The 17,937-nt window shown below is 41.7% G+C and overlaps 1 protein-coding gene across 23 annotated transcripts in view; it reads left to right on the top strand.

Moving 5' to 3' along the window:
- Positions 1 to 17,937, top strand: part of LOC123501572 (protein timeless-like) — a 105,283-nt gene that overhangs the window by 73,073 nt on the left and 14,273 nt on the right. For 17 of the 23 annotated variants that reach the window (XM_045250488.1, XM_045250489.1, XM_045250474.1 and 14 more), the window contains 8 exons: positions 6,574 to 6,855; positions 11,686 to 11,777; positions 12,035 to 12,096; positions 14,855 to 15,035; positions 15,204 to 15,380; positions 15,619 to 15,723; positions 15,933 to 16,088; positions 16,509 to 17,906. In XM_045250488.1, coding sequence (XP_045106423.1) covers positions 6,574 to 6,855; positions 11,686 to 11,777; positions 12,035 to 12,096; positions 14,855 to 15,035; positions 15,204 to 15,380; positions 15,619 to 15,723; positions 15,933 to 16,088; positions 16,509 to 17,906 — 2,453 coding nt within the window. Of the gene's footprint in view, positions 1 to 6,573; positions 6,856 to 8,236; positions 8,343 to 11,685; positions 11,778 to 12,034; positions 12,097 to 14,854; positions 15,036 to 15,203; positions 15,381 to 15,618; positions 15,724 to 15,932; positions 16,089 to 16,508; positions 17,907 to 17,937 lie in introns of those variants that run through there. The other 6 variants (XM_045250492.1, XM_045250486.1, XM_045250487.1 and 3 more) reach the window with 2 other exon arrangements.

A 17,937-nucleotide genomic window follows, 5' to 3' on the forward strand; every position in this document is an offset into this window, starting at 1 on the left:
TTCGACACAGTGGGGGATAAATACAGTAGTAACATACTGTGTGTGTACTTATATCCTCTTTATAGTTCCTTCAATGCTGGGACGCATTTTTATCGTGGGTTTTGGTTGTGATTAAACGATTTTATTTGCATTACGAAGGGTTTATGAAGGTCAGAAGATTGATGCACAGTCTCCACTACTTCAATCCCCATATAAGTTTCTGGCGCTGTATAAAAACGCCAAATAGTAAGCAGAATAAATGTGAAACGTGTCGTGGTACTGAAGGATTTAAGTAAGCAGAGGAGTTGTGGAATCTTATTTTGGGCCACATTTATCGTTAGTCCTGTTCCCTATGTTGTATTTCTTGATCGACGCTGCAAAGTCCATTTAAAACCACCACTTAATCTTACTCGCTTCAAAAACCCTTACTAATTTCCACTAGAGTCTATTTCTTCTGGCTAACTCTCTCGGTCCTGCTCGGAGACTGGCATTCAAATTGGTCTTTTCTTTGTTTTGGTTTTTATTTATCTTTATTTATTTATCTATTTATTTTTTGCCATTTGCCGGTTCTTCCCTCTTACATAGATAAAAAGGAAAGCGTTAGAGCGTCAGAGAACACGGTCCGTTATAAGTAGTTTAGCTCACCCACGCTCGGAAAATCATCCTTTATTGCTTCAGTGCCCTATGCTTAACGTCAGTAACGTATCAATTCGTTATTGCCATTACGTTTCCATGATTTGTGCAAGCTGATGCTAATTTTCTCTCTATTTTCCTCACAAAGGGAGGTGCCGGGTTGAATTTATATATGTGGCAATGTTCATCGTGTGCGTCACTGGCTGAGTAATAGTGCCACAGGTGTTGTCACGCCCGCCACGCCTCTCACCTGTAATGCACACGCCCCACGCCCAGGTTGACGCCTTACCTAACTACTTTGACCTACCTATGGATTGCTTTCACGGTAGTTTCTTGTAGGAGTGGTAGTTCTTTTAGTAATTATATATATATATATATATATATATATATATATATATATATATATATATATATATATATATATATATATTTTTTTTTTTTAGTTATTTTTTTTTTTTTTATCTAGATCAGCTTCGTTTATGGACTTTTCTTCTTCTTCTTCTCTCTTTACCAAAACTCCTCTTAAATACATAGAGTTATTAGTGGTGGGTGTAATAGTATTAGTATATTTATTATCACCTACGTATTTGCCTTCTCTCAATTTCAACTAACAGCTTTTTGCATTTAACTTGCGCAACGTTCTCTCGCATTTCACTTGATTGGCTTTAATTCACACGTCACCCCCTCGGCGTTGCATAATCTTGTTACTCACAATTATATAACACTAGTAACATTCCGCGAACACCACTTTTCCTTTGCTTAACCGTGTAAAAAATATCGCGATTCCAACCATCAGTTGGCTCTACGGCTTCCCCTCCCCTCTACTCCCTCACTATTTTAGCAAGAAGCGTGCCAAGTGTTCAGGTTTCATCTCGGTTTCCTTGTTTCTTGAAACCCTAGAGAAACAGTTCTTGTGTTGTGGAAACTTCGACTTTATTACTTCTTATGGTTTGAATCAGTATACCTTACGACAAACAGATGGTATTTTCCTCATTTTGTGTTCCTTTCTGACTTCACCTTATTACTTTATCTCTTCATGTGCTGGATGTACAATGTCTTCTTTTCTTTTTATATTCTATTATTAGATTTAAGTTGCTATATCGCTGTTAGTAAATAATTTATTGTTTCTCTTATTCTTTGCACCGCAAGTCGAGGGCTGTATTCTGAAACGCTTATGCTCTGCATCTCCACTACATTCAAAAGGCTTTGATTAAAGTTACGCGGTCTTTTAGAAGCGTTTTAATGGTCTTAGTGACAGATTAATAGAAGTAATACTCTTGCGAACCTGGCTAATCATCTCTGTGGCCTTTGAAAATAATCGTGGGGAGGGAACAAAGCGTTTTTAACCCCATCAGTACTTGAGTTTTGGGTGTAATTAGACGATTTTTTTGACATGAGGAATGGTTCATGGAGGTCAGAAGATTAATGGCCAGAGTCTTCACTATTTTAATCCCCACATTAGTGTCTGAAGCTGTATAAGATCGCCAAATAGAAGGTAGAATGAATATGAAAATGCGTCATGGTACTGAAAGGATTAAAAACAATTTTGAATCCACACTTGATCATACCTGTCTATTTGAGGGATTGCAGCCAGTCTACGTCTCCATTGCTGTTGGTTAGTCTCTTGCTGGGTATAGTCAGTGTGCTATGCCTGTAATGAATTTCACTTCCATTGTGTTTCATACTGTCGTTTTATAATGATGTTTTGTATTGTGTAGTGCTTCAGGGCAGATAGTGAAAGGTAAAAGCGGCGTCTCCGTTCCCATGACAACATTAACGTCACTCGGGCTGTGGTGCGCATGTGTGATGAAGGGGAACTGATTGAAGTAAAGGTTGTTCGTCTGTGATCAGGATATGGATCGAGTTGTCTTGTTTAGTTGTGTATCTTTATTGTGTATTGTTTCTTTTATCAGCGTCTTGTCCGTTTTTCGTTTTCTTTAATTTTTTTTCTTACTTCTCCCCTTCTTTCTTTCGTTTCCTTAGTTTTGTTAGTTAATCAGTCTAGTTGTCTTAGTTATCTAGTTAGTCAGTCTATCAATCGGTGAATTGGTCAGTCAGTCAGTCAGTCAGTATCAATGGATCCAGTACAATAAAAGGCAAACACGTTCCGTAGACTTAGTGAAACGCGGCTCTCAATATCCGTAGATTTTCTTATCCGGGGAAAATTTGGCGCATATCTTGAAATTAATAAATATACAATAACAATAGTGAGAAAATAATAATAGTAATAATAATGATAATAATAATAATAATAATAATGATAATAATAATGTCGAAAAAAATTGCCCTTTCGTTCAGATTGATTTTACTTTTTTTTTCACAGCTTTATTTGTTTATTTATTTATTTATTTATTAGGGTCTACGTCTACTCTTCAACAAAGTTTAACTAATACCTGTTGGAAGTTTTTGAGATCACACACACACACACACACACACACACACACACACACACACACACACACACACACACACACACACCACTAAATATTTAAACCCTTCAACGCAGAAATAAAAAGATTGTGTAAATGGAAAATCTATTAATACGAAGCAAATAGCAAACATCTCTCTCTCTCTCTCTCTCTCTCTCTCTCTCTCTGCAGCACGTCTATAAATCTAACAAGTGTGAGCGTGTTTGTGTTGTTCCGTCGTGCCTCGCTGTTTGTTAGGTCAGTCAGCTGCCTCGCCCGCGTCACCTACTGTTCGTCAGGTGCACTTCTGTCTGTCTCTCTCAAGGCCAAAGGTTATCGTCGTTGTTGTTGTTGGTGGTGGTGGTTTGGAAGGAGGTTCAGATTCTTGGCCTATCTGTATGTCTCGTGTGTGTGTGTGTGTGTGTGTGTGTGTGTGTGTGTGTGAGAGAGAGAGAGAGAGAGAGAGAGAGAGAGAGAGAGAGAGAGAGAGAGAGAGAGAGAGAGAGAGAGAGAGAGAGAGAGAGAGAGAGAGAGAGAGAGAGAGAGAGAGAGAGAGAGAGAGAGAGAGAGAGAGAGAGAGAGAGACAGACAGACAGAGAGAGACAGACAGACAGAGAGAGAGAGAGAGAGAGAGAGAGAGAGAGAGAGAGAGAGAGAGAGAGAGAGAGAGAGAGAGAGAGAGAGAGAGAGAGAGAGAGAGTTTGTTTATCTTTTACTTCTATCTCTCCATTTTCGTTTCTTTTTTAGTCCCGATACTCCTCCTCCTCCTCCTCCTCCTCCTCCTCCTGTCTTCCTGCACGTCGCTTCGTCATCTCCTACCGCCAACACTGCATCCTGTTATCGCTGTTCCAATGAATGAATGACGTCACACTCTCTCCCTCTTTTGGCAAAACTGTTCCTTCCCACCCACCTCTCCCTCTCCCCCTCTTACTCCCTACCACCTTCCAAAACTTTTTTTCTTTTTTGGCCATTTCCTTTTTCGTCATCATCCTCCCACACCCACGCTTTGTTTTCGGTCTCCTCCTCCTCCTCCTTCTCCTCCTTCTCCTTCTCCTTCTCCTTCTCCTTCTCCTTCTCCTTCTCCTTCTCCTTCTCCTTCTCCTTCTCCTTCTCCTTCTCCTTCTCCTTCTCCTCCTCCTCCTCCTCCTCCTCCTCCTCTCTCTCTTCTCTTCTCTTTCTTCTCCTCCTCCTCCTCCTCCTCATCCTCGAGTCGTTATTCTTTTATTTCTTCTATCTTTCTCATTTTTCTTATCATATTTCTATTTTGCATGTCATTCTATCTCTTGTTTCATCTTACCCTCTTTTTCGTTCATTTTCATACTTTCTTGCTTTGTTTCTTTCATTCCATTCTTCTTTTTGGTGTTCTTCGACTTGTTCTTGTTGTTTTTGTGTTTGTTCTTGTTGATGGTATTCTTCTTCTTCTCCTCTCATTTATTCTTCGTTTAAATTATGGTTATCTTAAAGCACCACCACCACCACCACCACCACCACCACCACCACCACCACCATTTCAATCGTGTCTACTTCCTTGAGCCCCTTTTTGAGATTCGGTTCCTGTTTGACCTCCTTTCACCTTCATTTAATCTCCTTGTTTATACCGTGGCCCCTTTCCTCCCTACCTGTCTCCTTGCCTCGCTGCCTCATCTCCCTTATCTCCGCTTCTCATTTCCTTCTTTTCCTTACACATCTATGCAACGTTACTTTCATGGACTGTTTTAGTAGATGGTGGTGGTGGTGGTGGTGATTCTTGATGGTGTATTGTTTGCGTTGTTTTCTTACTTTTTTTTTTCTCGTCATGTTCCTGCTTTCTTTTATGTATATGTCACTTTATCTGTTTTAGTAGTGTCTTATTTTTATCGTAAACTTGTGTATTTTCTTTGTCTTTCTTCCTTCTTCTATGTTTCGTCCAATCCCTTTTTCCTTTTTCATATTTTTCGTCCTATCTCCCTCCCTTCGTCTTTTCCCCTCTCCCCTTTTTATCTTGTCTCTTCCTATCTCTCTCTATTTCCCTCGCTTAACTCTTTCATTCTTTGTTCCATTTCTTGCTTGTATATTTTTCTTCCTCTTTCCCTCCTCTCCCTTCTTTCTTTCTTTTTACAACTCTCCTTTTATTCTCTTTTTCTTTCGCTTTTATTCTCTTACTTCCATCACTTACCCTCCGTTCTCTGTAATTCATTTTCTGTTCTTGTATCTTTCTCTTTCTTTCGCTTTTATTCTCTTTTCTCTGGTCTTTCTTCTTTATTCTACTCTATTTTGTCCCTTTTCCTTCTCTATCTTTTCTGCTCTCCTCGTCTTCTCTTATCTCCCTTCTCCATTTTCTTTATATTCCACTTTCTTTAATCATCCCTTTCCCTTGCCCTGTTTTTATCCTCTCTTCCCCCCCTCTCCCTTCTCCATTCTATTTATTGTCTCTTCTCTATTTCGACCCTTTGTCTTCCTTTGCTGTTACAATCCTGCCTCATCCTCTCACCTCGCCTCACACGTGCTCTTCTTCATTCACGTTTTCGCATTATTCTTCTCCCTCAGTTCATCTCATTCTGTTTTTACTCCCAGCACATTATTGCCTCTCCTCGTCTATATTTCATTCTCGTCTGTTCTCTCGTCTTTGTCGCGCTTCCCAGTTCCCCTAGAGAGAGAGAGAGAGAGAGAGAGAGAGAGAGAGAGAGAGAGAGAGAGAGAGAGAGAGAGAGAGAGAGAGAGAGAGAGAGAGAGAGAGAGAGAGAGAGAGAGAGAGAGAGAGAGAGAGAGAGAGAGAGAGAGAGAGAGAGAGAGAGAGAGAGAGAGAGAGAGAGAGAGAGAGAGAGAGAGAGAGAGAGAGAGAGAGAGAGAGAGAGAGAGAGAGAGAGAGAGAGAGAGAGAGAGAGAGAGAGAGAGAGAGAGAGAGAGAGAGAGAGAGAGAGAGAGAGAGAGAGAGAGAGAGAGAGAGAGAGAGAGAGAGAGAGAGAGAGAGAGAGAGAGAGAGAGAGAGAGAGAGAGAGAGAGAGAGAGAGAGAGAGAGAGAGAGAGAGAGAGAGAGAGAGAGAGAGAGAGAGAGAGAGAGAGAGAGAGAGAGAGAGAGAGAGAGAGAGAGAGAGAGAGAGAGAGAGAGTGTCTATTGTACACCAGCGAGTATTTATATCAGAAATGGCCTTGTTTGAGAAAAAGAAGAAAGAAAGAAGTGAACAAGAATGTCAGTTTTTAGCTCGATCACAATGCCACATGTGATTGTGGGGAGGGGGGGGTGGCATTTTGTAAAGGGGGGCGCTAGGGCTGCGAGTTAAGGGGCGTAAGCACAGGACCAGATGGGGCGGGAGTATGACCTAAAGAGAAAGTAACGGAGAAGCGTGAACTCATGAATGCCTGGCTAGGAAGGAAAGGAAGGGGCACATAGCGTGTTATAGGTGTTATGATGTCTAGGTGTGTCCATCCGTGCCTCTGTCTGAAGGAAAGAGGAAGAGGAGGATGGAGGCAGTGAGGGCCAGTGGGAGGTGCGGCGCCCCCCTCTACACGCCGCACACCTGCCTGGAGACGAGTTGTTAGTCTAATTCCCTGCCATTCTCTGTCCAATGATTAGGATGCTGGTGGTCGTATATAATGGAAACAAACATGTACGAATTCAATGAGACAGACATCAGGAACAGGAAATGTTGTTACTCGAGGGTTGACGAGGATAGCATTAATATGTTGAGCCTGGCGGGACACTTGCACCAAGTCTTCCTTACCACCACGTACGAGGCGCGACGCAGGCGACGGCGAGGGAGGGGTCGCAAGGACCTGCGTCGTAACTATTGCCAGGTTTGGCGCTGTGAGCGGCGATTGGCTAGACTGGCCGAGTTACAGCTAACCCATCAGCAAGGTAATGTCCCTACCCTCCACACACACACACACACACACACACACACACACACACACACACACACACACACAAAGCGTAACACACACACCCCCGCCCCCTGAATCACGGTTCTGGGCACACACACACACGGTAAAGTTTTTTTCTCTTTATTGTTGTTTGGTGTTATTACTGTTGCTACTGGTGGCTGTGCCTGCTGTGTGCTGTGGCCTTGCTCTTCTTTGTGCTGTGTGTGTGTGTGTGTGTGTGTGTGTGCGTGTGCGTGCGTGCGTGCGTGCGTGCGTACGTGTCATGATAACGTGTCAGTCCCAGTCAGCGGTAACATCACCTCCAGCTCCTGCAGCATAATCTCACCGCCTTTGCTCTCGCGGTTTTAGAGGCGATTCATTTCAAAATTAAACATTTAATTTAATTTTTCCTCTTGCCATTATCCTCTTATTATAGTATAATCGCATAATTATTTGCTAATAATTTTTCTTTTCTTTCTTTTATTACTAGAGATATATATAGATCATGGTAATACTTATGAGGGAGTCTGAGAATAAGTCATATTAGATATCTTATCCCGCTGTATTCTTCACAACGCTCGTCCCTCCTCGATAATAATGCACTCTTCGCAGATGGTGACATCACTCTCGAATATTCTCCAGGTTCTAAGAATTTTAGTCATTGTGTCAGTAGGTGAGATGATTAGTTATGTAAAGGTACTCACTCTTGTCCGTGTTATTCGTGTCTTGCAAACATTGTTAGTATCCTGGTAACCTACATTCTGGCAGGGTAGTGCGTGATGTCCCTATTCGCTGACTTGTCGTTTCATTATTTCAGTTAGCGCTTCGACTCTCACACCTGGTGTCATCTGCGTGAGAGGTTATTTTAGCTTCTCCCTTTGTCTGAATTCATTGTAATTTTCAAGCTTTGCTGCTGCTGGTGTGGTGACAGCTTGAGGTAGTTTGTAATAGTTAGCAGTGAAAACTGAGGAGCCAAGTAATCAGTAATGAAGCAAAAGTTTAAATAGTAAAATTAAAGCAATCTTGGAACTACGTCACTGTTCCGAACTCCCAAGACTCCCATGATTTTGTTATTGCCGCCACACTTTTCACTCTTTTTTCTATTATTATTGATTGAATTCTGCTCAGTTTTTACGTTTGACAATTCAAGGTGACAATGGGACTGTAAAAGAACTGACAGAGAGAGAGAGAGAGAGAGAGAGAGACTGTGTGTTTCATGGGTGGTTTCATTGTGCACTGTCATTCCATTCTTCCCTCACTGCCTGGATATGTGTGGCTGTGTTGCTTTCTTGAAAGGCAGCAGGAGCCCTGGGAGGCCTCGGGTGCTCTGGATGGAGCGAGGCGAGGCTCAGGTGAGAACTTGAGAAATGTAGTAGGATCCCTCTGTCCACATGCAATACGTGTGGCTGTGTTGCTTTCTTGAAAGGCAGCAGGAGCCCTGGGAGGCCTCGGGTGCTCTGGATGGAGCGAGGCGAGGCTCAGGTGAGAACTTGAGAAATGTAGTAGGATCCCTCTGTCCACATGCGGTGGTGGCGGCGCGGCTGGATGCCACCGCCAGCTTATTGGTGCAACAGTAAGGTGATGGTGGTGGTGGTGTTCAGGCTTGATGTGTGGATCCACTTCACTTCAGTGTCATACCATCGAAGGAACACAAGGAAAAAAAAAAAGTTAACTAAATTGCAAAAAACTACATTTTTTATTTATTTATTTTATTTATTTATTTATTATTATTATTTTTTTTTTTTGTACTATTGATATTAGCACAGGGTGGTGTGAGTGACAATAACTGTTTTACATTAAAGCGAAACATAAACAACATATTGATCATATCAAAGTCACACTATGAATCTTTGATGAGAGTACAGGAATATGCGTATGGAAGGTTCGGTATGCTCGATAACATGACTGAAGAAAGACAGTACATAAATTACCTACATAGTACTTACTATATGAAAATGGATGTCACACATCAGAAATTAACTATAAAACTCTACCTTTTAATCATCTGTGAGGCCTGAGTCCAGCCACACTAGCCATTCCTGAGGGTGCCAGGCTATGTGAACGTTTCTTGTAATGCTCTGATGTTAATTTTTGTCACTTGCCAAGCCATCCTGAAGCCACAACAGCCGCCGCCACGCGCGCCACTTCTCACTCAGTGCCACAAGATTTCCCAATGGCTGAGTCATGCAATTATGAATGTCTAAACTTAACTAGGTGGAAAGAAACGATGCCACGTGGGGCTCATTAATAGCATGTGGAAATGATGCCGTCCCATATTCCCTAAATTGGTATACAGTATATGATTTATGACCTCTTTACAAGTGCTCGCCCCTAAATATTGATGCTATTTCTGGTTTTGTATGCAGTTTGATGAGCAGAGCACGATTTTCCTTTTTCCAAAGTTTTTTTTTTATACGGTATAAATGCAAGTTTTCCATGTGAATAGCAGCAGCTGTGCATTTGGTGTTTATGAAGGAATATCTGTTGTTTTGCCCCCAGGTCCATTCCCCCTCACTAAAAGCTGTTCCATTCACACCAGCCTCCATTAATATTAATCTAAAGGCTTTGCATCCACACCTGAGCATCAAATGTAAACTATTGCTCACTTGCTTGGTGGTAATGTTTTCACCAATCATTTGGCAGGCTGAGGTTTGAGCCTCTTAAATGCCACTGGTTTTCATGAAGGATGAAGTATGGCATGTGTGAAAGATCACCACTTTATCCAACAGAGAAGGCCATATAAACTTTGCTGCTGTAATATTTACATGAATTACACATATACAGTTACACACTGTTCACCAGCAGGCAATATCTGCAGGATGCAAGCCAAGGAGTTGTTACCTCTGTCCTGGTGTGTGAGGGGTTTCAGTGCCACCCAAAGACTGGTTACTAAAGGCTCAGAGCTCTCTCTGCTGAGGAATGGCTGGCTGTGTTGCAAGATCAGCAGACACTGATGTATGAGAATACAAACTTGACGGTGTGGGTTACAGATGTGTGGTGTACACCTTGAGTGTGAATGAATTAGCTTTGGGTTTGGACAAACAGGCTTGGGGCAAACAAGACTGACAGCAAAACAACTGTAAGCCTTCACCGATATAAGCATGAATTTGTAAAGCCAATAATAGCTGTATAAAGCTTATGTGGTGGATTTAAGATTGAATAATCTTTTCCATGTAAAAACATGCAAAACTTTCCTGACTCAGGTAGGTGAAGCTAACAGACTTTATAAGTTGTTATGGAAAATAATAGCAAGTTCACACAAAGTCATCATGAATTTCAAGTGTAGGAGTAGCAGAATACTGTGAGCCCTTTAAAATTCATACTGATGTACAGCATTGTTCAACAGAGAAAGGAGAAAGAAATCATAAAGCACTTAGTTCTAGTAATTTACCATTCATTCATTGTAATGTCATACTGAGCCGTTACAGGGTGAGATAAAGCTGTTTGTCTTGATATATTCAAACTATTGATGCTGGGGCTCAACATATTTTCAGTTGTTGAAATTTATGAGATGTAGATCAAAACTGTAAGGTATAGCAACTGTCTTGTACTATAGTAAAACTCAAACACTTTATGAGAAGCATGAAAGAAATCCAAGATTGATGCAAAGGCTACTTTCCCCAAATTAACCCCTAAATATTATAAGACCTTATTGGTTCATAGGAGTGGATGTTTCACTAAGGGATGTGAAGAGTGTCAGCGGAGTGATGGATGGATGAGTGTTGAGTCCCCGCCAGTATTGTAAGTGTGAAGGCAACAAGTAGCAAGACCCAGCCATGGTAAGTGTTGGACAGCTCTGTTGCTGCTCTCCTGAGATGCCACCTCTTAGGATCCTGTAAGTGTGTCTTGGTGTTTGCTCCTCATGTGTTCTGTTCACTCATCATAATGGCTGTGTTATTTTCATGTGTGTTTTGTGAATAAGAACTTTTTCATTATGTCTTTAGTGTCATGCAATGATGGTTGTCATGGATTTTTATAGGATTCACAATTGATAACCCCATATCTCCATCATCGTCACCATCTTCACCTTGGTCATCTTCATAATAATAATAATCATCATCATCAGCATCATTATTATTACAAAGGGAGGTTCCATTTTTTCCTTAGCACAACCTTTGTCATATTTTGGCGGCCCCCTGTTCCATATAGTTATGTGTAGTTAACCTCTTGAGTTCCTGTGTTTTTTTGGTAGTAGAGAACCTCACCCTGTGTCTTACTTGGTGCTCCCTGCTTCAGAAAATATAGCTTACCTCACAGTCCCTCTCCTTTCCCTCAAAAAATTAGGGAAATCAGTCTCTCATGATTTCACCATAGCAGTGCAGTTGGTTCATGACCAGTGACACACTTGCCTCCAACTTATTCTTTCTGTGTCATTCCTTAGATAATCCACAGTAGTGTTCTAGTCCACATATTCAACACAACACTTTTCTTCAGCCTGTTTCACTCTTTTGTCATTATCATCCACACCAGTTCAATCACCACAACTATAAAACACTGCTCTCTCTCTCTCTCTCTCTCTCTCTCTCTCCTTTTAATAATTAACCTCTACATGTAAATTCCTGATGCTGCATCTTGCACAACAGTCAATCTTGAATTTAAACTTTCCTAAAGAGATTTAATTTATTATTTCCTCTGTGATTGCATACTCCCATCGCTCCAATCAGGTTTTTTACATGAGCATGATGAGGAACCTTTTGCATGTGTAGAGAGAGATTCTTGATGGATTAGTGGTGCAGGTGTGCTGGGTTTAATCTACTGATGTTGGTAGTGACATACGAGGGGCAGAATATAAATGACTAAAGTTTGCTTTTTTCCCTCTGTGCAGCCAAAATCAAGATCATCATACACCGCCTCAATCAAGATAAAGCACGCTGGCACTTCAGGCGGTCGTTATTCATGAACAAGATCATCTCCAAAGTGAGTCTGCTGTCTCATCCTGGCTTTTCCTCTTTCACTGCTAAGCTTTTTCATTTTATTTATTTTTACTTGCATGTTTTTTTCAGCACTTCTTTTCTGACTTGACTTTTTTTTGGGGGGGTTGGAAAAACTAACTTTACACTGATTTATCTTATTTATTTAATTTTTCAATCACCTGCAGCTGTTGTGATATATAATAACATTAATGTGTATGCATTCATTCAATTCAAGGGCATTCTTCCCATTTTTTTTTTCAGAATTTATTACCTCTCCTGGTTCATGTCAAAGAGGAAAAGGGACTTATGGAAGCAACAGTGAAGTGAGTACAGTACATTTACATTTATTTGTGTGTGTGTGTGTGTGTGTGTGTGTGTGTGTGTGTGTGTGTGTGTGTGTGTGTGTGTGTATTGTACAGGGTTCAAGCAGGACTCATATTGTCCTGTCTCCATGTCTCCATTTATCCAATTTTTCCTTAAAGTTATGCACATTTTGTGCTGTAACAACTTTGTTATTCAATGTATACCATTTCTCAATCATTCTGTGTGGAAAACTGTATTTTCTAATATCTTTCACACACTGCCTCATCCTGATCTTTACATGTCCTCTTGTCCTTCTATCTTCTGTCACCAAATATCTTGTTAATGTGTTTCTCCGGTGACAAAGTGTTTTGCATGGTTACTCCTACGTCTTTCTCCTCATTGATCTCTTTAATTTTCTCATCACCCAGCCTGTAATCCCTGTTTGGTCTGTATCTACTTCTTCCCATTTTCATAACATGGCTCTTGTTTATATTAAATTCCTTCTGCCACTCTTTACTCCACTCATATATTTTATCAAGATCTTCCTGTAACTTGTTACAATCTTCCACATTCTTTACTCTCCTCATAATTTTAGTATCGTCCGCAAACATGTTCATGTAACTGTCAATTCCTACTGGCATATCATTAACATAAATCAAAAACATGATGGGACCAAGCACTGACCCTTGTGGAACTCCACTGGTTACCTTCTTCCACTCGGACTTCCTTCCTCTCACCACTGTTCTCATTTCTCTTCCCATTAAGTAATTTTCCATCCATTTTGCTAGTTTATCATTTACTCCTCCAATCTTCTTTAGTTTCCACATCAGTCTATTGTGTGGTACTTTATCAAAGGCCTTTCTCAAGTCCAGGTAGATAGCATCCACCCATCCCTCTCTATGTTGTAGTATGTCAGTCACTCTTGAATAAAAACATAATAAATTGGATACACGATCTTCCTTTTCTGAAACCAAACTGCCTTTCACTCAGAATGTTTTCACTTTCTAGATACTCACTCCACTTAGCTTTAATTACTTCTTCACATACCTTGCACAATATACTAGTCAACGATACTGGTCTATAATTTAGCGGTTCCATTCTACTACCATTCTTATATATAGGCACAATGTCAGCTCTTTTCCACTCTTTGGGACTAATCCTGTTCGTATGGAGGTTTCCACAATATCAAATACGGGTTCAACAATTGATCCTTACATTCTTTAGCAACCTCCCAGATATGCCATCAGGCCCCATTGATTTATTAATATCCAGATTGCTTATAATTTTCCTTACATCTTCCTTAGTAACCATGATGTCCTGCATTTGCTTTATTTCCGTAGGCCTTCCTCCCATAAAATGCTCCTCCTTTGTAAACACTTTGCAAAAGTTGTCGTTCAAAATTTCAGCTATATCTCCAGCATCCTCATATACTTCTTCCCATTTTTACCTTTTCTATTGCCTCCCTTATATTTAGTTTTCCATTTATGAATTTGTAAAACATTTTGGGTCACTATCACAGTTTTCCACCACCCTCTGTTCATATTCCTTCTGTGCTGTTCTCCTTACTTCAACATATCTATTCCTTGCTGTTTTGTAAACTTCTCTTGATAATACATCACTGTTTTTCTTAAGTTTCTTCCATGCCTTTTCTTTGTTCTTTTTGCTTCTTCACAATTTCTATTAAACCACTGTTTATTATTTAAAGTCCTCTTTCTGTGATATGGCACAAACTTTTTCACAGCAGAGTTATACAAATCCATAAATTTATCGTATTTCAATTGCATATCCCTTTCCTGGTATACCACGGACCAGTCAATTTCATTAAAGAACTCCCTTATATGGTTATAATTTGCCCTAATATAATTTAATTTTTCCTCCCTGCGTTCCACAATCTTATTCGTGCTTAATTCCGTATCCAGCTCAAAGCTTAGGACATCATGATCGCTTTTCCCCAAGGGACATTCATGTTCAATTTCCTCTTTTAGAGAGATGCCCCTGGTAAATACCAAATCCAACCTTGCTGCAACATCTTGTCCCCTGCACCTTGTTGGTGATCTCACCCACTGTGTCATCAAGTTATTTATTGCTACATTTAACAATTCCTCTGCCCACTCACCACCGTTCATCACTTTGTAGTCCTCCCACACTATTTCTTTATAATTAAAGTCCCCAACTATCATCACTCTATCCTTTCTGATAAGTTCTTGCTTCATTCTGTCTAGAGTATTTCTCATCACCATATGGTACTGTTCATATTCCCAAGCACTGGTTCTGAGTGGTATTTATACTGTTATAATATTAATGTCCCTCTTACCATCTGTTATAAGCATACTTATCACTTCCTCATTTCTCTTACTATAGTTCACCTCCTTCACTATCAGATCTTCCTTAGTAAGAACCATTATACCACCACCTCCTTTATTTTTTCTATCATTTCTCCATACTTTGTAGTGTTTTACAACAAACCAATCGGTGTGTGTGTGTGTGTGTGTGTGTGTGTTCACAGTTCATCATATGGATATTGTTTAGAATTATGAGGAAAGTGGTAAAAAAAAGTCCCATTTAATCTAAATTGTAAAACTGTAATTTGAGAGAAGAATAGGTGATGATAATTTGTATCCTGTCCTGCTATCGTTTGAGCTTGTCAGTTTTTACTTTATGGTAAAATACTATTAATGAAATTGTAAAATGGTACAAACCTGAGTAATGAAAGTGTAAAACTGTGCATCAGATTTCATTTCTACCCAAGGATTAGCACTTTTCTCTCTCTTGCTCCAGAGTGCTGCAGGAGCTGATGACACCCGTCGAGTGCTTGATGCCAACAGAGACCATGAGCCAGAACCATGAGGGGAAGCGCATCATCTATGAGCTGGAGACAGCCATCGTGAATGCCAAGAAACTATTCCTCGACACACAGGTCACCAAGGCCATCGTTGACCTCATGAGCTCAGTCCTCCAGGTGTGTGACTTTATTTGTGACCTGACTTAATCTTTAAATGAGTCAGAGCAAGGCAGTTAACTGACTGTGATGAAAATAAAAGGCCTCATCATTTAGTATCAATAAATATAAACATATCTCAATTCCAAGTATGTAAATAAAAAGTTGGCTATTTGGTGGTGTTTGCAGGACTCCAAGATCCTCACTCTGCCAGAGTGTGAGCTCATCAACCAGTGTCTGCTGCTGGTGCGCAACCTGCTGCATGTCAGCAGCATCCAGACCTCACAACAGCGTGCCCCCACCACCTCCACTGCCAACAATTCCATGGCTGCCACACCCAACCTGCCCGTCAGCGCAGGCCAACAGGTCAGTCACCAGTGTTTATCCACTAAGACCAATAGAGTACACCAGTAAATACATTTCTTACCTACCATTAATGCACATATATTTTGTAAAATGGAATTGGCTCACTATACTTGATGAAACAGTTTTCCTACATACATATGTTTCTAACAAAAGTGACATAAGTCATCCTTTTTCCATGGTAGCTGTCATACTAATTTTATTCATTGTCACCATATCACTTTTGTTTGATGTCTTCCAGACCGGAGCAAACACAACGGTGCTCACGGAAGACCAGATCATGTGGAACCTGTTTGCTCAACGCTTTGACAACATCCTCATTCAGCTCCTGACTTGCAACCAACAGGTGGGCACTGGCCTGCACCTGGCCTTGGAAGGGTTGTACCATCTATGCATACTTTGCTATATTTTCATCAAAGATTCTTGCATGTTATTAACATCCCATGTGATGTATTGCAGTCACAGAAAAAAAAAAACATTATCTTTAGTTATTATTTTTTTTCCCTTATCCTTTGTTCTGTTTTTGCCAAATTTTGTCATGGCATGTCATTGCAGCACCTGTGGAACATCACTATGGTGCAGCTGGTGTCCCTAATGTACCGAGACCAGCAGCAGGGCACCATCAGGAAGCTTATCAATGAGTGGCTGGAGTCGTCCCTCCCTGAGAGTTCAGAAGATGATGAGAACAACCCCATGTCCTCCTCCTCCTCCGTGAGTGCTGGTGTCTCAGTCTGGATTCTGTTTAGGCAGTGCCTGGACCATTTTGTTGCAGTAGGGATGTGTTCTATTGATCCTGTATTTTCTTTACCGACTAAATTTTACTTGTATAAAGCATGGGCATTGATTCCTTTAAAATATTAGGAGAAGGCAACATGAGGGAGGGGGAGAGCATTGCCAGTATTGTATAACTATTATTAATGTAAAGTAGTAATGGACAACTTACTGCAAAAAGGGGGAAAAATCATACTATATTTCCCTCAGTCTGAAAAATTTGAGAGGGGGAGATATGTCCCCCCTTCCCCCACAATCGATGCCCATGGTATGAAGTTAGATTAATGTATATCAGGTATGAGGCAGAAGCTTAAGAACTCAACATGTGATGGGAATGAGTAACTGAAATCTCTCCATTAGGATGCAATCTCCACCTCTGACCCTGTGTCTGACTCCTCGGAGAGACTGTCCCCTGTGGACGGCATGGCAAAGAAGAACAAGAAGATACACAAGATGTCAAGTCTCCAAGAGGACTCTGATCTTGCCTCAGGAAACAAGACTTTGCACAATCTGGACAGCTGCCCGGACAGCGGGTTCTGCCGGACAGGGTCCAACATAGACTCCTCCCTGGATGAGTCTGTCTCAGACAACAGCTACCGCATGTTGACTTTGGAGAAGCAAGAGAAGGAAAGTGGCGGCAAGGGCACCATCACGGCCTGGTACCCGGGAGATGCACCTCCCAGGCTGGATGCTGTGGGCCAAGCAATAGAAGAGGTTTCTGCGGAAGAAAAGAAGGGGTTGGATGGCAAGACCTGCAGGGAAGCCAGCAGCCCCAAGGACATGTACAAAATAAAAATCATTGGGGAATGTGAAGAGAATGAGAGTGACCAGGGTGGCAATGAGGGTGGCAGTGAGGCAAGCAGCCCAGTGCCATCGGAAGAGCAGCAGTCACCCATTACCCTGGAGGACAGCAAGCCCACTGATCCGCATCTCATGGAGTTCATGCCTGGAGAAGAAGAGGCAGAGGAAGAAGCAGTAGAGCTAGAGGCAGAAGCAGGAACAGGAATGGGAGCTGAGGCAAAAGTGAGAGCTGCAGCAGAAGAAAAGAGTATCATGACTCCCCTAGATCCTGTCCTCATAAGTAAGCAGGGTGAGGAGTCATTTCCTCTAAGGGAGATGCACTCACCTATGGATGAGGAGGAGGAGGATGTGAGACAGCCAGTCAAGTGGCCACCCAATGTGGAGGAATCGGGCTTCAGTGGAGACTCCAGTGAGAAGAAGCCACCACCTCAGCTGCCGAAGCTCCACAAGAACAAGCCACTGGTAGGACAGAAGCGCTCCAGACACACCATGTCCCAGAAGCTGCTCTCAGACACCCAGGAGAACAATGAGTCCAGCAATTCCACTGGTTCAGAGTGTGACGAGGGTCCGCATGCCAAGCGGCCGCACCACCAGAAGCCACACAAGATGCTGAGCAAGCCTCGGCCAGCCAAAATGCTGCAGAAGGCACTGCAGGAGAGGAACATTAAGAGGACCAAACTGATAAAGAGGAAGGAAAGCAACAGCATCAAGGCAAAGGCTCTGCTTCACCACCATCCAACACCCGAGGACATCTCAAATCTCCTCAAGGAGTTCACTGTGGACTTCATGATCAACGGCTACTCTAACCTCCTGCAGGGTTTGAGGTTGCAGGTCATGATGCCCTACCAGATTGACCTGGACAAGTCTCACCTGCTGTGGCTCATCACCTACTTCTTACGCTTTGCTGTGGAGCTGGACCTGGAGCTGTCCCAGATCTGCCCTGTGCTGTGTGTGGATGTAAGTGCACAACTCTTCCAGTAAAGGATGT

Source organism: Portunus trituberculatus, chromosome 9 (assembly GCF_017591435.1).
Source record: "Portunus trituberculatus isolate SZX2019 chromosome 9, ASM1759143v1, whole genome shotgun sequence".
Taxonomy (NCBI): Eukaryota; Metazoa; Arthropoda; class Malacostraca; order Decapoda; family Portunidae; genus Portunus; species Portunus trituberculatus.